We start from the raw sequence: 25,160 nt of genomic DNA on the forward strand, positions 1-25,160 counted from the left end.
TGTATGTATGTATGTCTGTGTATGTATGTATGCATTTTTTTTTTAAATCCCCCCAGCCTCCTTACCTGTGGGAGAGCTGAGGGGATTCCCTGGGGTCCAGTGGACGTCATCTTCCGGCTCCGGTAACAGTGCGGTGCACGAGGGAGCTGAAGAGGAACCACTCAGGAGACAGTGCTCCCTCGCGCGCCCGCAGGACCGGCCAGCCGGGTGACAGCAGGGCCAGCCTCGGGGGGCCCTGAGGTGGCCGGCTCCTGGGCCCCCCAGGAGAAGAGGCTGGCTTAGTGGCGTACATACCTGGGTCGCAGGGCGGCCGGGCCCCTTGGTGGGCCGGGCCCGGTCGCAGCCGCGACCCCTGCGACCCCGGTATGTACGCCACTGTATGTATGTGTGTATGTATGTCTGTATGCATGTATGTGTGTGTCAGTATGTATGTATGTCAGTGTGTGTGTCTGTATGTCAGTGTGTGTGTGTGTGTGTGTCTGTATCTGTGTATGTGTCTATATGTGTGTATGTCTGTTTCAGTATTTGTGTGTATCTTTCTGTGTGTGTGTCTGTCTTTTTGTGTCTGTGTGGGTGTATTCCTGTGGGCGGGATTTGGAGGCCCAGACCTTGAGCTGTGTTAGGGACCCCACAATTTCTGATGGCGGCCCTGCACACACACACACACACACACTATACATGGATGAAGATGGGGGGGCGCTGTCAGAATTTTTCGCACATGGCACCTAAAGGCCTAAGGCCGGCCCTGCATATGCTGAGTTTGACATGCTTGCTATACATTATCGTGATTTGTTTTCATGGTTTACTTTGGAAGATGTTGTATAAGGAGGGAATGAGAATCTATGTAAGTGGAGATAGCATTCACCTTGCAGAGGAGGTATAAAAGCAGGAACTTGTAATGTCACATAGTTTTACAAATTTACTAGCATACAGAATAATAATGGGAATATAGTGCCTGTATTGTCTGTTTAAGACATCTGATATTAAACGTGAATTATTTAGGCCATGGGAAAAAACGAATTTTCTTTGAAATTTCCATTTTATTTATGTTTTTATAAACGTTCTCTGCTCAGAAAAGGCCACTATGAACATATGTATATTGTTTTTTTTATTTTATTTTTTTATTAAACCATTGGGTTATATTGCTTGAGCATTTTTAGATTCTTTACATTACCTTAGCATACGTATTCAATCAAATTAGCTATGTATAGCATTTATTAATTAGGAGAGATTCTCCATAGATTAATACAAGACATTATTTCTCTGGGGTTCAGCAATCTCCCTGTGGTTTAATTTGTCTTACTAATATTACCTACGTCCTGTGATCATATTTATTTTTACAAAGTGGATTTCCATTTAATAAAGAATCATCTGCATAATTTACCTGATCCCATGAATATAAGATAATTGTATATAGCAGCAGAACTAGAGTCTCTGAATATATGGTAATTTTATATCCCTGTCCCTCTCACCCTTGCCTATGTGGTGCTCGGTTAGCTGGGAGGAAGTGACTGAACTCCCTTCTTCCCATCACTGCTGTCCTGGCAGCGGCCCTGATCAGACACGCCCATTAGGTGGCTCTTATTGCGTGGGCCACCCAATGGGTCACTCCTGCTTTTGGGCCCTGGAGCAGCCTCGCAAATTTCACTAGCGGTAGCTCACAAATGATGGTAAAGCAGCCGCAAAAAAGAATTATCCCAGTAGGTTAGTCCAAGACTGCAGAGCACTGAAATCACAGTTAACCAGACCAAACCCACACAGTGATCGACTAGCTCAAAACCCATTTACGAGGCCCGGAATCACGTTTTACTCAGTAAAGAAAAACGTTCCCCAGGCAGGGATCCATTCTGACCCTCTACATCTCTGCAGACTTACTGAAAATGGCAGCTTTCTTTTCCTTAATCCCATGAATTTGGAAAGTTTTGAATGAGACACATTTTTGCCCTCTAACAGTTGGGGGAAATGGATGGGCGTATATATTATTCAGTACAAATCAGGTATAATTTTGCAAAGCACTGCTTAACACAGATTGTACAGATTGTTAAACGTGCTGTACCTATTGTATGTGGACATTATTTATTTTACATACTGGTTGCATTTCTACAAAGTTGCATTGCCAGTTGTATCATTCGGATATTGTAACAGTCGTAAACTGTTTATTTGACACGTTTTACTTGTCTAATTTGTCAGTTCTACTGTATGTGGCAAAAATGTGCATCAAATAAATTCCAAGTAGTACATTTGATAGTCTGTGTTTATCAATTGTAAATAACAGTATACTGAATACATGATGTATATTATTACTAACTTATTTTCATTATATATATAAACTTAATGTGAGCTATTCTAGTGCTTCTGATTCTCCAATATGGGAAGAATCTGTTTAAAGGAACACTGGTTAAAAAAATACATACATAAATAAAAATCACTGATTAGTATATAATCATTGAAATGCCGCTGTGGCTGAGCTGTGAGCATGCACGCACATGGGTTTTTACTGATCGACTTCTTAATGAGCGGTAGTATAGATTATTGAGACATCTAAGCTGGAAGTGGCCAGTGTGTTCACAGCCAGGAGAGGTAAAGGTAGGTGGGCTATGGTTTAGCCACTTCCATTTCCTTTGTATAACCAACGAGAGAGGAAGAAAACATCCCCATTTCTCTGATTGACAGCCAGGGAGGTGTTGCAGCACAGACTTACAAACATGAAATCAAAACTCCATAAACCAAAAAAAAAAAGCATGACCAACTCGAGACACATACAGCACTTCAGTTTTTTTTTGTGTGTGTTTGGAGTATTCCTTTAAAAATTTACTCTTATTTAGTCTTTTGGGAAGTCACATTGTTTCTAGCGTCCACCATGTAAAACAATTATTTTGGATATACAAACAATACGTTATGTCACAGGGCATTACATATATGTGCATACCTCCCAACATCAGCAAATCCCAGAATCGGGACGCCGGTGGGAGGGGAGTAAAGGTTAAGTAAGGGGATTGTGTCACTGGCTCCACCCAAAAGGGAAAGGGGTGGTGTCCACCTATATTAGTGAAGGCCAACACTAAAAATTTGGGTGCAAATCTCCAAGGTCTCCTTCCAATTACCACACATGCAGAAGAAAACAATAAGAAGCCACACCACCAAAATAAATGTAAAAAAGTTTTTTTTTTCCAGTGTGGAACAGGAAACATTTTGACCCAACTTCAAGGTTTTTGTCCAGCCTTGAGGCACGTGGAAAGTGAAGGCTAGATAACACAGAAGAGCTATTGTAGCTCAAATTGCTGTAAAACTTAATGCTGGCCATTATGGATCAATGGAAGAAGATTGACTGGTCTGATTAATTACTTTTTTCTTTTAGATTAGGTGGATGGCCAGATGCATGAGATTAATTTACCTTAAGAATAAATGGCAGAGAGATGCACAATGGGAAGAAGGCAGGCTAGTGGGGGCAGTGTTATGCTCGGAGCAATATCCTGCTGAGAAACGTTTGGCTCTGGCATGCATCTGGATGTTACTTTTGCAACAATCTCTTGTTAGGTACGTGTCAATCCCATACACCCCCTCATGGAAATATCATCTTTCAGCAGGATAATGCACCCTACCACACTGTTCAAATTGTTCAAGAATGGCTTGAGGAACATGACAAGACTTCATGGTATTTCCTTGGCCTCCAAACAACAAATCTGTTCCATGGAGACCTCACCTCACAACTTGAAGGACTTAAAGGAACTGGTGCCAATGTCTTGGTGCAGGATACAACAGGACACATTCAAAGGTATTGTGGAGTCGATGCGTCAGAGGTGTTTTGGCAGCATAAGGGGGACTTACACAATATTAGGTAGGTGGTTTTAATGTTGTCGCTGAAATGTAAATGTGGTTTGTCCTTGGGAAGTTAGAATCCTAACTCATGGCATTATAAGGAAGCCTGAGGAAACCTGGGTTTGAAATATAAAAATTGCAGTTTGTGTTTATTTGCATATTTAGGGTAGCATTCTAGGAGGATTGTGCAAACAGAATTTTTAAAAGCTCCTCTCACGAACAGACTTTTTTTTTCATATTTAGAAACAAATCCTATAGCTTTGACACTAACTTTATTTTTTATTACAAGACATGGTTTATACAATACCTTAAATGGTCTGAATAATAAGTAGAGTTCTCTAGGTTTGATATCTAAAGGCAGCCCACTGACAAATAACGTCCTCACCTAAAAAAAAAAGAAAAAGAAAAAGAAAAAAAAAGACAAGTAAAAAATAATTAAAATATAGATTACATTTTTTCTTTTTAATGGAGAAAGCACCTGAACTTACATTATACAAATAAACCCACATAGATCCAAACATTAATTGCAAGATTTGCAGGCCACTTAGTCAAACTTTGATGGATTTGGATTTGAGGATTCAGGGTACACATAGAGTCTCGATTTTTGACAAACAGGTCAAAGACCGTGCACTATAACCACTGCAACAAAAGAAACTTCATAAAAGGAAAACCCCAAGCACCATAACCACGGCATCTTAATATGGTGGTTATTGTGTCAAGAGTGTCCTGGTGTCCCCCAGAAGAAGTCGTCAAAACTGTTTGTGAATGATTTGATTTCTTACCTCAGCAGAAACTACCCCGAGAGCCAGAAGTTCCTCAGCAAAGACTACTATTAACTCTCTTGACAGCGAGCAGCTGATGTTCCTAGCGAATGATCAACTGGTGCTACCAGTCAAAGCCCTGCAAGCAGGGCTTAGCTCCTGATAAACTTGTGACTTTTGAAAGATGGTAGTGGAGATGGAGAGCGGAGCCCCAATGGACCCCAGGGAAGAAATCAAACCACCATCCATAAACAGTTTGACTCCTTACAATAGGAGGGAGAGTTGCTAGGGGACTCCTGGCAAGCTGTAGTGGTTTTGGTACATGGAGTGTTCCTTTAAAAGAACATTATAGTGTTAACATTACAAACATGTACGTGTCCCCTCCTTCCAAAGTACTGTCTATGTGCTGCTGCTCCACAACCCTGGATGAGATCATCAGTCTAATTGTTCTCAGCTATCTCAAATTTCCCCACAGGGGAGTATTGGGAGGCTTGTGTGCATGCACAGCAAAACATTGCACTGCACCAATAAAATGTTTGAGCTATAACAAAAGTTTAACATGGTTATAGCTACAAACGTGCATCTAGTGGCATGAAATTATCTGGATTCCTGTAAAAAAAGAAAAAAAATGGTTTTGGTGCTTAGAATACCACTTTAACCACAACATATTTAGTTATTCCTGCCACATTAAAAATGTAAAATTTCCCTGTCAAAGGTTCAATAATAAGACCCAAACACTCAATGATTCAACATTAAATTTGTTGTGATGGAGCATTAAGCCTGACTGCTGACCGAGCAGACGCAGATTTAAGGAGCTCCTCACCATAACCTTAATATTACCTGTTGAATAGTTAATGTCGCTCTGGACAATTCTCCGCAACAACACCAATGTATAACTAGTGAATTTTTACAGAAAACACAAATGCAAACAATTTACTGTTCTACCGTTCTGTTTTTAGTATAGTTAACTCTACAAGTAAAATCCTGATAGAATGCAAACAACCAATATACCATGGTATTTAGTGTTACATGCTTTAACGACATGAATTTCCTTTCTGAAACCGATTCGATACATGTATTGTGATTTGGCTTTTGCGTAAGCCTAGAATGTCATACTGCTGCCTACCTATCGGTGCAAAAATAAAAGAATTAAAAAAAACAAAAAACTGCAGTGACTTATTTAACATAAATAATTTTTGCACACTGAAAAGTTGGTCTCTCTTCCTAGACTTGATCACTTGTGTCCTTATCTTTCATCTCTTCGCCCCAAAACTAACAAAGCTGTTGAGTAATGAATGGTATTGTTTGGAATGCAAAACACAAGAGTTATCCCAGGGAAAATGTCCAAGTCTTTAAATTCTCTGTAATGATTAACTTTTATAGCAGCTACTTAATTTCAAGATCAAAGAAAATGAAAGGGGTACATATGGCAAGACATGAGTGGCAAGGAAACAATCAGTTAGTGATTTTGGTTTAATAACATTTCTTCCTACATTTCAAAATTCACTTGACTCCATCCTTAAGTAGTTAATTGTTCAAGTTCTGAATCAAAACAAAACCTAAAGATGGAGATATATGTCTGTTTAACCATAATTTGACTCTTTTATATTAACCCCTTAAGACCGCAGCCAAATGTACAAGTTGTGATCCAAAAAAAACGTAAACAAAACCTGGCATTTGCGCTATAAGTCTGTCCAACCGTAATTCACCTCTTTCATATTAAATGCACCCACACTTATTATATATCATTTCATTCAGGGGAAACAGGGCTTTCGTTTAACATCAAATATTTAGGTATGGAACATAATTTAATATGAAAAAAATATTAAAAATGGGAGAAAATAAGAATTTTTAAAATTGTTTTAGTTCTACGTGACATTTTAACTGTGAATGTCAAAATACTGTTTGCTTTTACTACAATACAATACACATATTTGTATTCAGCGATGTCTCACGTGTAAAACAGTACCCCCTATGTACAGGTTTTATGGTGTTTTGGGAAGTTACAGGGTCAAATATAGCGTGTTACATATTTCAGTTTTCACACATTGAAATTCGCCAGATTGATTACGTTGCCTTTGAGACCATATGGTAGCCCAGGAATAAGAATTACCCCCATGATGGCATACCATTTGCAAAAGTAGACAACCCAAGGTATTGCAAATGGAGTATGTCCAGTCTTTTTTAGTAGCCACTTGGTCACAAACACTGGCCAAAGTTAGTGTTAATATTTGAAAATGCAAAAAACTAATTTGAACGCAAATTTTGGCCAGTGTTTGTGACTAAGTGGCTACTAAAAAAACTGAACATACCCTATTTGCAATACCCTGGGTTGTCTACTATTGCAAATGGCATGCCATCATGGGGATAATTTTCATTCCTGGGCTACCATACGGTCTCAAAGGCAACCCGGCAAATTTTAATGTGAAAAAAATGAAACGCAAACCTTATATTTGACTCTGTAACTTTTGAAAACACCATAAAACCTGTACATGAGGGGTACTGTTATACTCAGGAGACTTCGCTGAACACAAATATTAGCGTATCAAAACAGTAAAACGTATCACAACAATTATATCGTCAGTGTAAGTGCCATTTGTGTGTGAAAAATGCAAAAGATGTCAATGTCACTGACGATATCGTCATTGTAATATATTTTACTGTTTTGAAACACTAATATTTGTGTTCAGCTAAGTCTTCCGAGTAAAACAGTACCCCCCATGTACAGGTTTTATGGTGTCTTGGAAAGTTACAGGGTTAAATATAGTGCTAGAAAATTTAATTCCCTGAACTTTCGGCCTGGGTTCTCAGGCAGGTCCTGCAAATTGTTACTAATAAAACCTAATTATGACCTAATTATGTAAAATTATTACATATATATGTAGAATTATTATATATATATATATATATATATATATATATATATATATATATATATATATATATATATATATATATAATTTGTATTATTTTTATTTATATATAGGTGTATATATATATAGTGATATATATATATATTATTTCGTTCTACGTGTATTTTGATATCAATATATATATATTAATTTTAAAATACAGTTAGAACGAAATTACGCATGTTTATATATTTTTTATCTATTTATTTTTTATTATTTTTTTTATTTTTTAACGTATTTATATTTTTTTATTATATATAAATATATATATATATAATGAAAATTATATATATATTTAATCAATATCATTGTACGTGTATTTTGATATGAATATATATATATATATAAAATTATGTATATATTAATATTAAAATACACGTAGACAGTGTATGTATATTTATGTGTATATGTGTATATATATACTTAGATCATATATATATATTTATTATATATATATATGATCTAAGTATATATAATCTTATTTTTACAAAACAACAATTAAATACCGCACTCATATACATCATTGTTTGCATGAAAAAAACAAGAGTATCTATATTTTATATGCAAAAAAAGTGAAATTGATTTATTCTACACTGATTATCTAAATTCATTCATCTACAACATATATACACTATTGCCTACTGATGATCTTCTTCATAATATATTAGTTAATCAAAAATTGATAAATCACTTATCCATTGGTTACTACATGTATGGTACACACATAGAAAATAAATCATAAGCTCCTGGATAATTGATCTATGATACAAATACTCATATATGCACACATCCTAGGCTATATACAATAATCTATATTGACAAAATGTCCAGATGGATCCATTCCTTAGTGATCTTCACTGGGAAAAAAAAGGTGTATATACAGAATGTGAAAAAAATAAAAAAATAAAGAATAGAAAAATATGTAAAAAAAATGGAAAAAAAAACGAAAACTAGTGGAAAAGTAAAAAAGAACAGATGAAAAAATGATAAGTCCTTTGAAAGTTTACTATATATATATATATATATATATATATATATATATATATATATAGTATAAACTTGGTTGGATCTCACCAAAATGAAAATCTCAATCCTAGGATCAGGTAATCACTGTAAGTATTCCAGTAGTTCTCAATTGTATAGAGATTAACAAAACTCATTCATAGGAGTCAAGGAGTGTGCTGGACGTGTGCATCCAATAGGTCCAATTGAAACACTCTGCATTCACTATACACAGACACTGCGTCTAATACACACACTACATCCTCTACAGACACTGCATCCACTAAACACATTTCATCTAGTACACACAAACACTACATCCACTACACAAACACACACTACATCCACTACTCAAACACACTCTGTGTTCACTATACACACTGCATCCGCTACACAAACACACACTCTGCATTCACTGCACAAACAGTATCTAATACACACAAACACTACATCCATTACACGCATTCTAATTCACTTCCACTATACACACCACATTCAGTCCTGCATCATTGTCAGCGGACTAGGTAGGGCGTGGGCGGGCCCGGAGGGGGAGAGAATGGGAGGGGGGCCCAAAATTGTGCTTTGTCAGGGGCCCCAAAATTTCTGATGGCGGTCCTGGCTATGTGGCATAGTTAATAATGAGTATCTCCTTATTTTACCAGCTCTGTGTATTGTATAGATATCTTTTTCCTGGCTAATCATGGCAGCATATACACATGGGTTAGCTCCTCCCCTACAGCCGATAGGACAGGAAAACCACCAAGGTTTTTAAAGGAGGCTCCATCCCTAAGGTCCTCAGTCTTTTTCCTGTCCTACAGCCCTTAGGACGTGAGCAATTTGCTCCCTTTACTTACGGTCATGTATGTTTTTTTTTTTATCTTCATTACTTTATTTGCCTGTAGTACATTATGCAGTTGTGCTTTTATGCTGTGATGCATTTAAGCTTTGATATCTTTAAACTAGTGCATTATACAGCTGTACCTTATTTTTAAGATTGTGGTACATAATGCGGTTGTGCTTTTGCTAGGAAGCATTTAAGCTGTGTGGCATTTAAAACGGTTTCATTTAAATTTGCATTTATTACGGTTGCATGTAATACCGCAAGTCATTGGAAACTGCAGTACATTTGGAAAACTGCAGTGCATTTGAAGACTGATATATTTTAAAAACTGGGATACATTTTGGAAACTGTGTTACCTTTTATACCTTGAGGCCTTTAGACTGTGGTGCCTTTAAACTTTGACTTTTTGCACGTGGTTGCCTTTTCAACTCCCTTGCAGGCACTTTTGTTATCTATTTTGCTTCCCCTCGGTCCCAGTGATTTATTCCCGGTTCCCTGGGTGTTTAGGGGCCATGTAGGCTACAGACAGAGTCCTCTCCCTGGTCTCTAAACAGCAAACAAACTCGGAATAGGCCCACATGTGTGCAGTTTGTGCCTTATTGGGCCCAATACAGATGACTTGCATTGTGGGAATACAAGTTGTGGCAGCCATCTTGGATAAGGGCAATTGCCAGAAAGTGCCTAAAATAAAGAGAAAATTACAGTAAACATATCACACTTATTTGGTAAGTATTTGCAGGGTCTCCAGACATGGATAAGTGCTGTCTTCAGCCTATTTTATAGCTCTTTCGCTGGTTTCTTATAGAATTTAACAGTGCACATTTTTTCATAATACTTTACCACAGGTAATATTTAGTTATTATTTGTCAGGAGTCTGATTCTTCACCAGGATCTGGTTATGAGGAGAAAACAGTGGAAGGATTTGGTTATGCACTGACTTCCTCCAGAAGGTTGTCGCTTCAGCATGACCTATCACTGTGCAGCCACATGACATGCGGGCAGGGCTTACAAAGTAAGAAAAGAGGGGTAAGAAAGGAGGCGAAGCTTTACCCTGTGGAGGAAGTTATTTCCAACCCCAGAACTACACCACCTAAGTTGCACACTTATGGATCATAGGTGGACGCAGACCTGTCCAAAATTTTACGCCTACCATTGCAGGAGGCCAGCCAGCTTTCACTTCCGCTGCTGTTTCTACAAACATGAAATATGTGATTAAAGATCTAAAGGCTACTTTGGAGAGAGATATTAAAAGCCAAGATTGAAGAGGCAGTCTGAAGTCTTCAGGTTACAACTGACTTCTTCACAGAAACATCCCTAGATGTAACTAGGATATTCTCTGGATCAAATGGCTTTATCTATAGCAGCTAAGAAAGCATTATGTTTTTTTTTTCTGGGATGATGACTCATCCTCCAAGTCTGCCCTCTACACCATTCTATTTGAAGGGGTGGTGCTGTTTGGGAAAACTTTGGATAATTCCATTGAAAAGGCGAATGAGGGCTGCAAGATATTGGTACCTTAGGATGGAAGTTCCAAGGATCCCAGCTCCTCATAGTCTGACTGGAGAACCTCCAGTGACCAGTATTTCTGAGATACATGGAGCTACTGGCCCTGCAGGGAATACTCCAGAGGTAACTCATGGCAGTTGGTAAACCTGCCTTTCAAGGTTCTAATGGAGCTATAACGCAGTCGTTTTGCTCTTCAGCAATGAACATATCTCCTCCAGTACTAGGAGCCTAATTTTTCTGATCACACATACCTGGGCTCCTCATACTCTGGAGGCTTGAGTGGTATCCATGGTCCAGATTGATAGAGCTGGAGTTTTTTTCTTAGCGGGCACAGGAGTCTCCATACCAACAGGAGTATTAAGACCAATGAATAAAAAGGTAAAGCACTGAAGGAAGAAGCCTTCTGGACGAAGAGGTGATTTTTTTTTTTTTAGGTCCCAGAACAATAGCCGTTCCAGGGACAAGTTTCGCCTCTCTTCTGGTGCGAAGAGGAAAAGCACATGAAAGCCTACACTGGACATAAGAGGGGCCAACAAGAGGCAGAATGTCAGAGTCTTTGGGATTGAGTCAATCAGATCCATATCTCAAGCAATGTGGAAGGATAATTTCCTTACCTCTATATATCTCAAGGATGCTTACTTTCAGTCCAATCTGCAGAGATCTTCAACATTAGCTCAGAAGAGAACTTCAATGTTAGTGCCCTACCATTTGGCCTCAATGCGGCCCCAATAATCTTTATATGTGCTTATAGTGTTATTGAGAGTCCAGAACTCCACCTGGTTCCATTATCTGGAGGATCTACTTCTGATAGCCTTAGACCCTCAGAAGGCAGGCACACAGATGTATATAGTTCTTTCACAACTCCTAAAGTTTGGCTGCTTGATGAATACCAAGAAAAGCAGTTTCAAACCAGCTCAGTGGTTGACATTCCCGAGTGGAAAATTCTATGCTCTGCTTTTCCCTATCTCGGGAACAGTTCCACAGATTGTAAAGGTTTTCTCTCCCAGTTTCTTCATTTATGCTTGGTAACAGCAAGGAAATAGATGCAACTACTAGGAATTCTGGCTTCCACCAGCAGACTTGCCCAATGGCATCTCTGGATTCCTTACAGATCCTTCCTATCTTGGTCTAACAAGAGAAAGATTATTGGAGCCAGCCACTTACTATGTCCCCATCAGTGGAGTTACACCTTAGCCTGGAAGCTGAAAGAGGGATTAGATCTCTGAGTTTCCAGTGAACAGAACCTCATTGGTCAATTATTAGCGCGAATTTCAGTTTTTACAAGATTGGTTGCACAGTGTTTGGACAATGTTGCACAATATTTCCATTCATTTGTATGGAATTAAGAGTCATTTTCAAGGCTCTTCTTCACTTCAGAGGCTTGCTGAAGAATGAGTGGGTCCAAATTTGCTCAAATATCAATGCAACTGTATCCTATATCTACCAAGATGGGTCTCACAGATACGTATTGATGGAATTCCAGCCCATAATGATCAGGGCACAGAAGAACAACCAGTGGCTCAGAATACAATGGCTGTTTGCTGGAGCCAAATAACTGTGGACAAGGTGGATTGCCAACCATGTCCTGACATCCTCGGGGTTGACGCAGATTGTCTGATACCCTACATAGATCTGATGGCCATTTCTTGGAACTACCAGGTCCAGAAGTATTTTTTACATGCTAGGACCAGAATGCTCAGGTTCAGGATACACTGACTCAAATTTAGAATTTTAGTCTGATGTACATATTTTCCTGTTTTCGACTTTCCTAAAAAGGCAATGCAAAAGGTGACAGTGGAAGACCGTGTCGACTCTAATTCCTATGATGAATATGATGATTCTGGAACCTCCAAGGGAAATTCCTGTACGTCCAGACCTATTACAAGGCCCCATGACACACCAGGATCCTCAAGTTCTGGTGTTGATGCGGGAGTCCATATTAGTATAGGCATCCCTGAGACGGTCATTGAGATCCTCTTACAATCCTATGCAGGCTTTACTAAGCTTGACATGCTTTTGTCTGTTGGAATTACTCCTCGTTCAGGCCTTGAAAGGTTCTGTGTTATAACACTCTAGAGGAGCACTTAGTTGCACTTTGCTTCATATAGACATTGATTGAAATCATGCCTCCACTGAGTGTGGTGAAGCCAATATGTGACGTACCACTGGTCTCACGGGCCCTGACTGAACCATTATTCGAACCTCTAGAAGGAGCTTCCATGATGGTAGCACATAAAGTGCTGGTAGCTGGTACCCCAGCAAGGAAAATGGGTAAACTCCAGGCTTGATCCTGTGAACCCCCTTTCACTACTTTTAAACAGATATGGTCATCTTGCATTTGGCACCTGAAGATCCTGCCTATGGTGAATGCTTATCTATGTCTTTCTCTACCTGTACTGAAGGGTACCGATTGAGCGTTGATGCCCCTGGTGCTTTGCTTCATGTAAGCAACAATTGAAGTCAAACCGCCGCTGAGGGTGTTGAAACCAATATGTGACGTACCACTGGTCTCACAGACTCTGACTGAACTTCTAGCAGGAGCTTCCATGATGTTAGCCCAGATGTTGCTGTTGCTGGTGACTGGTACCTCAGCAAGGTGAATGTGTGCACTTAGCTTCATATAGGCATTGATTGAAATCATGCCTCCACTGAGTGTGGTGCAGCCAATATGTGACGTACCACTGGTCTCACAGCCCTGACTGAACCATTATTCGAACCTCTAGAAGGAACTTCCATGGTGGTAGCACAGAAAGTGCTGGTGGCTAGTACCCCAGCAAGGAAAACGGGTGAACTCCAGGCTTTATCCTGTGTACCCCCATTCACTGAATTTCAACAGGATATGGTTGTCTTGCATGTAGCACCATGTTGCCTACAATGCCATTCTCTGCCTGTACCAAAGGATTTGAGGCATTCTCCACTAGTGCCGTTACAGCATCTCGTGGGCTTCCATGGCAATGGTCTCTGCTGAAACTTTGTAAAGTTGGCATTTGGACCTCTTTGAACTAGTTTGTCCTGCATTACATATTGGACATTGAAGCAATTAATGAGGCACAATTTGGACGTCACGTCCGTTCTCTACCTGTGCTGGAGGGTATCCGGGCACTTTCCGCTCATGCTGTTGCAGCATCATGGGTTGCCATGGCAATGGTTTCTGCTGACACTTTTTGTAAGCTAGCATTTGAACCTCTTTAGACACGTTTGTCTGGCATTTCATACTGTTCGTTAAAACAGTCTATGATGCACAATTTGGTACTCAAGTACTTAACTCAGTTCAGTCTTCTATCTATGTTGAATTATTCTGCTTATTTGATTGGCTATTCTGTCCCTCCCTTTGTAAGCTCCCCATGTGTATATGCTGCCATGATTAGCCAGGAAAGTGGAAAATGTATTCATACTTACCGTAATTTTCTTTTCCTGGCTATTATTCATGGCAGCATATACTTCCCACCCATTAATGTCTTTATTTATGTACTGTAGAGCTTGTAAACTGACTAAGGACCTTAGGGATGGAGCCTCCTTTTAAAACCTTGGTGGTTTTCCTGTCCTATTGGCTGTAGGGGAGGAGCTAACCCATGTGTATATGCTGCCATGAATAATATCCAGGAAAAGAAAATTACGGTAAGTATGAATACATTTTCCACTGTTTGTGCCCAGCTCTGAGTATTGTATCTCTATTTTTCTCAGCTCTGTTTGTGGTATGGTTATCTCTGTAATGAACTCAGCTCATTGTATTTTATAGATATCTTTATGTTGTATCCAGCTAGGCTTATTGTATGAGCATGTCTATACTGTATAGTCTTATAATTTCACCAGCCACCACTGCTTTTAAATATCCATAATGTGTAATCCATTTTCAGAGTAGAATAAAATAGGTGATTTCCATACGTTGCGACTGAGAATCTTCCAATTCAGCCATGAACTTGTGGGAAAATCAGACTTAAAGACACTCAGAGTTTCCAGATGTGTTCTTGGGTCTCTGTTGCAGTTACAACTGCTAAGATAATTATGTTTGCCAAATAATTGATATATTTCCACTGTATAATTGTAAAGATTTGTGAAATTAGTCAGTGCTATCTAAATGCTCATAATAATAATAGGCTAACAGTTGAAAAGGCTGTTTCTTGTTGAGATATTCTTGTTAATATTTTGAGCATAACAAAGATTACTCTTGGAACATCTAGATAAGGTAAAGTCAAGAAAATTGGCCAGATGACAATTTGGAGACACTTATTATAAGTTGTAAGTATACCTAGCGCAAGCAGGCTGTGTGCTTTTTTTATATTTCATAATATTTTTTTTTTCCAGGTCTTTCAAACATATACAGGTGATACTCGAAAAATTAGAATATCGTGCAAAAGTTCATTTATTTCAGTAATGCAATGTAATAGGGGAAACTAATATTTGAGATAGATGCATTACATGGAAAGCAAGATAGCTCAAGCATTGATTTGTCATAAGTGCGATGATTATGGCTTACAGCTCATGAAAAACAGAAAAATCCACAATCTCAGTAAATTAGAATATTGTGAAAAGGTGAAATATTCTAGGCTCATAGTGTCCCACTCTAATCAGCTAAGTAAGCCATAACACCTGCAAAGGGTTTCTGAGCCTTTAAATGGTCTCTCAGTCTGGTTCAGTAGGAATCACAATCATGGGGAAGACTGCTGACCTGACAGTTGTGCAGAAAACCATAATTGACACCCTCCATAAGGAGGGAAAGTCTCAAAAGGTAATTGCGAAGGAAGTTGTATGTTCCCAAAGTGCTGTATCAAAGCACATTAATAGAAAGTTATGAGGAAGGGACAAGTGTGGAAGAAAAAGGTGCACAAGCAGCAGGGATGACCGCAGCTTGGAGAGGATTGTCAGGAAAAGGCCATTCAAAAGTGTTGGGGACTTTCACAAGGAGTGGACTGAGCCTGGAGTCAGTGCATCAAGAACCGCCACACACGGATCCTGGACATGGGCTTCAGATGTATTATTCCTCTTGTCAAGCCACTCCTGAACAACAAACAATGTCAGAAGCGTCTTACCTGGGCTTAGCTGGTCTGTTGCTCAGTAGACCAAAGTCCTCTTTTCTGATGAGAGCAACTTTTGCATCTCAATTGGAAACCAAGGACCCAGAGTCTGGAGGAAGAATGGAGAGGCACACACTGCAAGATGCTTGAAGTCCAGTGTGAAGTTTCCACTGTCTGTGTTGATTTGGGGAGCCATGTCATCTGCTGGTGTTGGTCCACTGTGCTTCATTAAGTCCAGGGTCAACGCAGCCGTCTACCAGGAGATTTTGGAGCACAGCATGCTTCCTTCCGCAGACTAGCTTTATGGGAATGCTGACTTTATTTTCCAGCAGGACTTGGCACCTGCCCACACTGCCAAAAGCACCAAAGCCTGGTTCAATGACCGTGGGATTAGTGTGCTTGATTGGACAGCAAACTCGCCTGACCTGAACTCCATAGAGAATCTATGGGGCATTGCCAAGAGAAAGATGAGAGACATGAGACCGAACAATGCAGAAAAGCTGAAGGCAGCTATTGAAGCATCCTGGTCTTCCATAACACCTCAGCAGTGCCAAAGGCTGATAGCTTCCATGCCACGCCACATTGAGGCAGTAATTGCTGCAAAAGGGGCGCAAACCAAGTACTGAGTCCATATGCATGCTTATACTCATAGGCGTGCGCACGGGGTGTGCCGGGTGTGCTTGGGCACACCCTAATCCCCGCGGCACGCCTATGTATTGAGACCGGCAGGGGAGATCTCAGGATCTCCCCTGCCGGCTCATGCAGAGCCGGCGCTATCCGAGCGCCGGCTCTGCTCTCAGCCTCCCCTCCCTGGCTCACATGCAGGGAGGGAGGCAGGAGAGGACCGGCGGAGCTCTTGCCAGCAGCTCTGCCGGGTTCCTCTCGCGAGATCTGAGCGTTGCCGCGGCAACGCTCAGATCTCGCGTGAGTGAGCTCTAGCCATGCGGGGCTAGAGTTCACTCTCCACTGGACCACCAGGGATGGCAGCAGCAGAAAGGATCCCCCCTCCCAGGCATAAGGTAAGAAGGGAGGGGGGATAACTGATCTGCCCCCACCTCCACTGAACCACCAGGGAAGGCAGCAAGGGAGGGGGGATATTAAGTAATGTACCCCCACCTCCACCCCCCACAATCACCCACACACACACATACAGCACCCACACATACACAGCATCCTATACACATACACAGCATCCTATACACATACACAGCATCCTATACACATACACAGCATCCTATACACATACACAGCATCCTATACACATACACAGCATCCTATACACATACACAGCATCCTATACACATACACAGCACCTATACACATACACAGCACCCATACACATACACAGCACCCACACACATACACAGCACCCACACACATACACAGCACCCACACACATACACAGCACCCACACACATACACAGCACCCACACACATACAGCACCCACACACATACAGCACCCACACACATACAGCACCCACACACATTCAGCACCCACACACATTCAGCACCCACAGACATTCAGCACCCACAGACATTCAGCACCCACAGACATTCAGCACCCACACAGATACACAGCACCCACACAGATACACAGCACACACACATACATACAGCACATACACACATACAGCACCCACAGACATACACAGCACCCACACACATACAGCACCCACAGACATACACAGCACCCACAGACATACACAGCACCCACACACATACACAGCACCCTCACACATACACAGCACCCTCACACACACATTACACAAACAGCACCCTCACACACACATTACACAAACAGCACCCTCACACACATTACACAAACAGCACCCTCACACTCACACAGCACACTAACAGTACCCTCACAAACACAAACAGGACCCTAACAAACACACACAGCACACTACCAGTACCCTCACACATAAACTGCACCCTCACACACAGTACATTTACAGCACCCTCACAAGTGCACACACACACACAAACAGCACCCTGAAACACAGTACATTCACAGCACCCTCACAAGTGCGCACACACACACACAAACAGCACCCTGACACACAGTACATTCACAGCACCCTCACAAGCACGCACACACAAACACCCTCACCCACATAGTACACTACCAGCACCCTCACACACACATCACACAGCTTTGTGTGTGTGTATATATACATACATATATACATATATATACATACATACATACATACATATATACCGCGTGTGCTTGTGCTTTAGGGTGCACACCCTAATGCAATAGGCTGCGCACGCCTATGCTTATACTTTTCAGAGGTCCGATATTGTTCTATGTACACTCCTTGTATTATTGATTGCATGTAAAATTCTAATTTACTGAGATTGTGGATTTGGGGTTTTCATGAGCTGTAAGCCATAATCACCGCACTTATGACAAATCACTGCTTGAACTATCTCGCTTTGCATGTAATGCATCTATCCCATATATTAGTTTCCCCTTTTACGTTGCATTACTGAAATAAATGAACTTTTGCACGATATTCTAACTTTTCGAGTTTAACCTATATTTCCTAAATACAGATGATAAACATAATATTAAAATCTTGAGAATTGACAGTTTCCATTTAAGTTTTTATGATATGCATACAGTACCAAGTCAATTAACTGGAGGTCAATTTTATTTGACCTCTGCAGATATGAGAGAAATTAGTAAACGAATGCTATGTAGATAAAACCAATCACCTCACACTAAATCCATATAATTTAGTAATAGATGGAGACTCCCAGAGCTGAATGATAGAATGGGAAAATAATTACACAATGTACAAACCATGTAACCAAGGAGAACAGTGTAGGAACAACATTAACATTGAGCTGTCAAGCATAGCTGGAAGTTGAAGTGTTCTTTGGGGCATGTCAGGTTTGCTGCCTGTTTAAATATTTGGAATACTAGGTAATGTATTTTCTGTGTTAAGTGTTCCATCACGTTCAATTAAAGTTAATGTAAAGTCACAGAATACTTTGCTTTTAGAGATAGGAAAAAAAGTATTAATATTTTGATAAGGATTTTGCTAAAGTGAATATTGGAACCATTACGGTAATGCAAAATGTAAGGCGGATGTTTGTATAATCAACCATAAAATGGTAGAGAAAATACATTTACATGATAATTCTCCTATTATGCTGATTGAGACTGTTATTGTAACTTTTGAATTTAGTGATTATAGAGCCAGTAGTGCCATTGTGCTGTTCCATGGTAAGATCGAGACCCAAGGCTGCATCCAATTTTAGTCTTTTAAGTGAATCTGAATTGCTCTGTAGAGCAAAGCTGGGCCATGCATGACTACACTCATTGGCTGAGAGTCAGCAGAGTCCTCAGGGTGTCCTTTCAGCCAATGAGAGTCAGCAGAGTCATCTCAGCCAATGAACACAGTCCTGCATCAGTACCAGATGCAATGGAAGCATCTGTAGGCATCTGGAAGGACCCAGGTGAGTTGCCAAACCAGACTAAAAACGGTTTGACATCTTACTGTGGAACTGTACCATGGCACTCATGGGACTAGGAGTGTTCCTTTTACATAAATATGAACAAAAATATGCATATACACATATGTAGATAGACAGACAGACAAAAATTTGCCTAATCAGATACGATCACCATAACTTAGTGCTCTGATTCCAGAAAACACAAGTTAGAGTACTCTATCGGTAACGTAATGGTAGTCACAGTCACTGGGGATGTAAATGAGGCTGTTGGGGGCTTAAATGTGTGTGCTATGTCTAGTAAAGGGAGTTGCTGTTTAACCTTCACTAAATGTCATCTGGTGCTTGGTCGAGGGTGGAACATAACCTCACTGATCCCAGTTAAGCCTCGGCGTCTGGGTATGAAATGCTCTACGGCCCCTGACTGCTACGACAAAGCATTCTTGGCGGAGGTACTTGGTCAGAGTACTGGAACGGACTTCCTAGCAACTGGGGAAACATCCCTGGACACGGTGCATCTTCTGGAATCCCACTGTGCTTTCTGGAATTCACAGAGATGGATAGAGCTAGCACCCGTGCAGCATCCCCATCTGAGGAGTTCCAGCGGAGGCTTATAGGGAACACCTACTGGATCTCTCAGAAGCAGCTGACCTGTAACCTGATTTTACCCACCTGACCACCATGGAGTGGGAGCTTGAACTGAATTACACGCAATTGTTTGACCCTGCACAGCAGCAGGTACCAGAGACTGGGGATTTAATAGACATCTGAGTATGTTGGTCAGGTAGATGTAGAGGGAACTGTATTCTCCACACCTGAGTCACAGGATACTGGGCAGCCATCCCAGATCCCCCACCTCTTGGCATGAAAACTCAGGGAGCAGAGGTAGAGGTTGTACGTCTCCCCCGTCAGCAGCTGATTGAGTTACTGGGAATAGAGGTAGTCGTCTCCCTCCCCAGCTGCAGTTTACGTTACAAGGAGAGAAGACAGTCAGTTTATTTCCCCAGTGGCAAAGTGCGACACAGGGAGAGGAGGCAGTTGGTCTTCCTCCCCAGCGGGAAAGTGTAACCCCAGCAGTAGAGCTGGCATCTAGACAGAGGACCACTGGCATCTGCCCCCAACTTGCAGCAATGCCAGAATTTAAGAGCAGGGAGGACAGCCATTCGGTGATAGTGGAACTTGAAGAGTATACCACCGCCCCAGCTGAAGCACTGGCATTGAGACAGTGTGCTGACAGCCTCTGCCCCCAACTTGCAATGATGCTGGAAATTGAGAGTGGGGAGGATAGCCTATTGGTGACGGTGGAGCTGTTAGAGTACACCACCACCCCAGCTAAAGCGCTGACATCTATACAGAGCAACGCTGGCCTCTGCCCCCAACTTGCAGTGACGACGGAGCTGAAGAGCAGGGAAATTAACCTTCTAGTGAAGGTGGAGTTCAAGGAGTGCGCAACTTCCCCAGCTGAAGCTCTGGCATCGGGGCAGAGCGCCACTTGCCTCTGCCCAAACCAACTAGTAACCCACAAGCCTGAGGGATCAGAGACAATTGGCCCCACGGAAGAGCGAATTCCAGGGCAAAGCACGGCTAACCTCAGCCCTTCTCCACAAGCACTGGGGGATCTCTATCCAGTACAGGTGGATGGGACTATGGTCTCTACCTGTAGTCCCCAGGAAGGCTGGACAATGTTTTCCGACCCCCAACTCCATGTCAGAGGGTGGCCAGCCACTCTGCCTTCCCTCCAGTGGCTGAGAGAGATCCAGGAGATGGGACAGTGGGCATGCATTGCCAGGGATATGCTTCAGTGGAAGTCAGCTGGGTGAGTGCTGCTCTTGCATGGGCAATTTGTTTGGGGTACCAATGTAGTCATGACCTTGGTGGGCTGAATGTATTGACTAGCTTTGGAGTCAACACGTCTGGGCTCTCCTGTATTGATCTCCTTTCAAAGGGGGAGAGATATGCTGGAAACTCCCTTCCAAGTACCCTCTTATGTCTAAGTCACCCTGTGTTTAATAGGGGGAAGGAATCAGGAAGCTCGTTCTGGCCTGCCCAAAGCAGACTTCTACAGACTGATCAGTTATAAGGGCTCCATGCGCCCGACCAGGACAAACTTATAAACTATGTGGAACTTTGTTGAGGAGGCTGCAAGGATGGATGGAGTTTTTGGGACTTTTTACCCAACTAACTCAGGCACAGACCGATTGAAGGTCTGGTACCTGGTTAGTCTACCTTTGTGAGGGGTGGGGGAAGGCAAGAAGATGTGTGACAGTAGACACCATCCCTGGAGATGGAAGACAGACACTATGAGTGGGTCCCCAGATTCCTTTTGTGTTTTGGTCACACTAGCACCATTATTGGTGGAGGGTATGTTAAATGTATTGCTTGAATGTGCCTCTCCCCCTCCTCCTTTTTCCTGTCCTATTGTTTCCCCAGCAGGGCGTTGTCCCAGGGACACTGCCAGACCAGTTTAAACAAGCTGCTCTGTCCCTCCTCAATCTCCCATCAGCCCTTGCTATTGTCTGACCCCACCAATCCTTGTACTATAGTGCTCTATGCAACCTATTGAATGTAAATTAGGCTGTTGGGGGCTTAAATGTGTGTGCGATTTCTAGTAAAGCGAGTTGCTGTTTAACCTTCACCAAGTGTTTACTGGTGTTTGGTTAAGGGTGGAAAAGGTCCTCAGTGATCCCAGTCGAGCCTCGGCGACTAGGTCTGAAGTGCTTCAGGGTCCCTGATCGCTACGAGGAAGCAGACTTGGCAGAGGTACTCGGTTGGAATACCGGAGATCGGTCACAGCAGGTCATAGTGGGAAAGCAGAGACTGCAGCTAAGGACCATATTCAATAAACACAGAGTAGTGAATTGAAAACCAAAAAGCAGAAATTGCTTATTTGGAAAAAAAGCTACAACTCTGCTAAAGTCACAGCCGGTCTATTTTTGCAGTTTGGTTTTCAATTAACGACAATTCTATGTGTGGTGTCCTATGATCCGCAGTGCATATCTAGAGCGCTATTTGAATAATATGATACCTCCTTCGTACAGTTATGGTTAACGTCTTGTTTCGGTTTACAAAAAAATTGTTTACCGTTGTGCAGTTATTTATTACATATTAAGGAAAAGGGCTCTCTGCTCTGCTGACTCTCGTCAGAGTAAATACCTTCCTTGACAGCTTTATTTCACGGGACCTAATAAAGCCAATTCCTTTATGGAAATATTCCGTTCTTCCAAGGAATCATATTCCAAGCATTTCAACACGTGGATTGCAAAACCTCTTTGAAAGGAAACATAAAGCATAAAGAGTTCTGGTAAAAGGCCACATAATGTTGAAAATAAGATGCTAAAGTGGTAAACATCTAGTAAAAAATGCAAAAACAGAGAACAAATGGATTGGTATATTATATGCTATTTGTTAAGTAAATAAAAGTTCAAACATATAGATACCCATGTATTATTGTGCATGTATATGTATATAGGGCTCCCAACTGTCTCAAATTAGGTGGAACAGCATGATTTCTGGGTCCTGTTCTTTTGTTACCCGGTGTCCAACATCTAGGGACACCAGAACATTGGACCCCAGCAACCACAATGCTAGTGCATCATTTGACAGGGTCAGAAAATGTTAGCATCTTAGAGTTTTACAACTAACTGTAGAATTGTATGGTGTAAAAAAGAAAAAAAACTATGGGTGTAATACCCTGGTTTGTATCAAACCATTCTTAAAAGCTTGACAAAAATGGAGTCTAGAGCCCAGCTCATCTGTTCATTCATAAGATCCTCTAAAATTGGGTGGTTAATCACAGCACTCCCAGTCTCCAGTTGCTACCCAAATTAAAATAGTTTGAGCCATATGTGGATGACACCCATATAATCTTTGCACCAGAGCAAAATATGGTGTTAAGTGCACAGTTAATAATCTAATAAAGATTAACCATAGCTCTGAAAATCTAGTTTATATATTTGCTGATTTTCTGTTACAAAATAGCAAAAAATGTAGAACTTTATTTAATGCTTAAAAGAAACCGTATAGTCACTAGAACAACTACAGCTTAATGTAATTGGTGTTGTGAGTATAGTCAGTCCCTGTAGGTTTTTTGCTGTAAACACTACCCTTCTAGACAAAAGGCAGTGTTTACATTGCTCCCTAGGGACACCTCCAGTGTCACTCAGATGGCCACTAGAGTTGCTTCCTGAGTAGCGCTGACGTTCAACATATCCACGTTCTGCATGGAGGTGCTAAACGTTCCTCAGAGATGCATTGCATCTCTATGAGGAGATGTTGAATGGTGCAGCATGGCATGGCGTTTTTCTCATAGGAAAGCATTAGATTGGCTAAGATCATCAATTCTGATAATCTCAGCCAAGGAGGCGGATCAGGGGCAGGGCCAGCAACGGCGGACTCTTGCGACGCTGGAATAAAGGTGAGTTTTCTACTTATTTAAGGGGGCTGGTCACCTAAATAGTGTTTTTAACACTAGGCTAGAAATACATGTTTCTATTTCTGACCCTATAGTGCTCCATTTATACTGGACAAAAATAAAGCATTAAAAAAAAAATTGCTAATAAAATGGACCATGGTTGCCAATTGCCCTGTTTTTGACGGGACAGTCCCGGCAAGCTGGAGTCTGTCATGGACAATTACCTCTCCCGGGAAAGTCCCAGCAACTTGCTGGGCCATGTGCTTTCATTATTTTCCCTCAGACTGTAACAGCCTGTTACAGTCCGAGGGAGTTCAGGAGGGAGATGCTGGGGGAGAGGTGCTGGGAGCTGCATTGAGGCTCCTGGGGCTGAGGGAACATTGACAGTCTCCCTTCTGAATTCCCAGCAGCTTCCCCAACACACAGACTCCTGCTCCGCCTCGTGGCCACAGGCTCCGACCCACGATGCAAGCTCAGCCCACGTATGTTAGCTCCGCCTCCTGCATGAAAGCTCCACCTCTGCTAAGCAGCAGACCTTGCTGCAGGAGGAGGAGGTCCAAGATGGCTACCTGACCTCCCAGAAACAGCCTCCAGTTCCAGGTAGGCTTGATATTCTCAGCCTTGTGTGTGTATGTGCCTGCTAGTGAGAAAGCTTGTGTGTGTGTCAGTGAGCTTGTATTTAGTGAGCTTGTTTGTTGGGTTGTCTTTCCACATTGGCACGCTGGGCAGTTGCCTGGGGGCTCCACAAGCATGGGGGCCCCACTGTGAAGTCCATGTGCCCAGGCCAACAGAGGAGACCTGCTTTCTTGCTGTGGGCCCTCTCGGGCCGGTGAGGAGATACAAGATCTCACTCACCTACCCAAAGGACCTTCGTTAGTGATAGGGAGGGCGGGAGGATCTGGGAGGCAGAGCCCTCCTCCTGCAAGCCTGTTGTGCAGAGCGTTGGCACGTCTTACTATGGCAATGCTCCAACACAGCATTCTGCTCGTGGGAGGAGTGAAGACAGCCTGCAGCCAGAGGAGCTGCAGGCTATAAACAACTCACCACCACCGGACCACCAGGGCACAGCACTCCTCACACACACAGCGACCCATCTCACACACACACACACACACACAACACCCTTGACATCCACAGCACCCCTCACACACAGCATGTATGTACTCAGCAGTCCGTCTGTGTGTGTATTCAGCCATCTGTGTGTGACTGTGCTCGCAGGAGTCTGTGTGTGACTGTGCTCGCAGGAGTCTGTGTGTGACTGTGCTCGCAGGAGTCTGTGTGTGAATGTGCTCGCAGGAGTCTGTGTGTGAGAATGTGCTCGCAGGAGTCTGTGTGAGAATGTGCTCGCAGGAGTCTGTGTGAGAATGTGCTCGCAGGAGTCTGTGTGAGAATGTGCTCGCAGGAGTCTGTGTGAGAATGTGCTCGCAGGA

The 25,160-nt window shown here is 42.0% G+C and overlaps 2 protein-coding genes across 5 annotated transcripts in view; both read right to left on the bottom strand.

Moving 5' to 3' along the window:
• The window catches only part of SMIM18 (small integral membrane protein 18), a 290,872-nt gene extending 276,251 nt beyond the window's left edge, over nucleotides 1–14,621 (bottom strand). The window contains exon 1 of the mRNA XM_063458734.1: nucleotides 14,606–14,621. The gene's annotated coding sequence lies outside the window, so the exon portion shown is untranslated. The remainder of the gene's footprint in view (nucleotides 1–14,605) is intronic.
• Nucleotides 1–25,160, bottom strand: part of RBPMS (RNA binding protein, mRNA processing factor) — a 275,699-nt gene that overhangs the window by 169,648 nt on the left and 80,891 nt on the right. For 3 of the 4 annotated variants that reach the window (XR_010091264.1, XR_010091263.1, XM_063458730.1), the window contains exon 2: nucleotides 4,127–4,204. The exons of the other annotated variant lie outside the window; for it this stretch is intronic. Coding sequence is in view for 1 of the 3 variants with exons in the window: in XM_063458730.1 (XP_063314800.1) it covers nucleotides 4,127–4,204 (78 nt within the window). In the remaining 2 variants the exon portion in view is untranslated. The remainder of the gene's footprint in view (nucleotides 1–4,126; nucleotides 4,205–25,160) is intronic. 4 annotated transcript variants of the gene reach the window in all.

The sequence above is a fragment of the Pelobates fuscus genome, chromosome 6 (assembly GCF_036172605.1).
Source record: "Pelobates fuscus isolate aPelFus1 chromosome 6, aPelFus1.pri, whole genome shotgun sequence".
NCBI classification, from domain to species: Eukaryota; Metazoa; Chordata; class Amphibia; order Anura; family Pelobatidae; genus Pelobates; species Pelobates fuscus.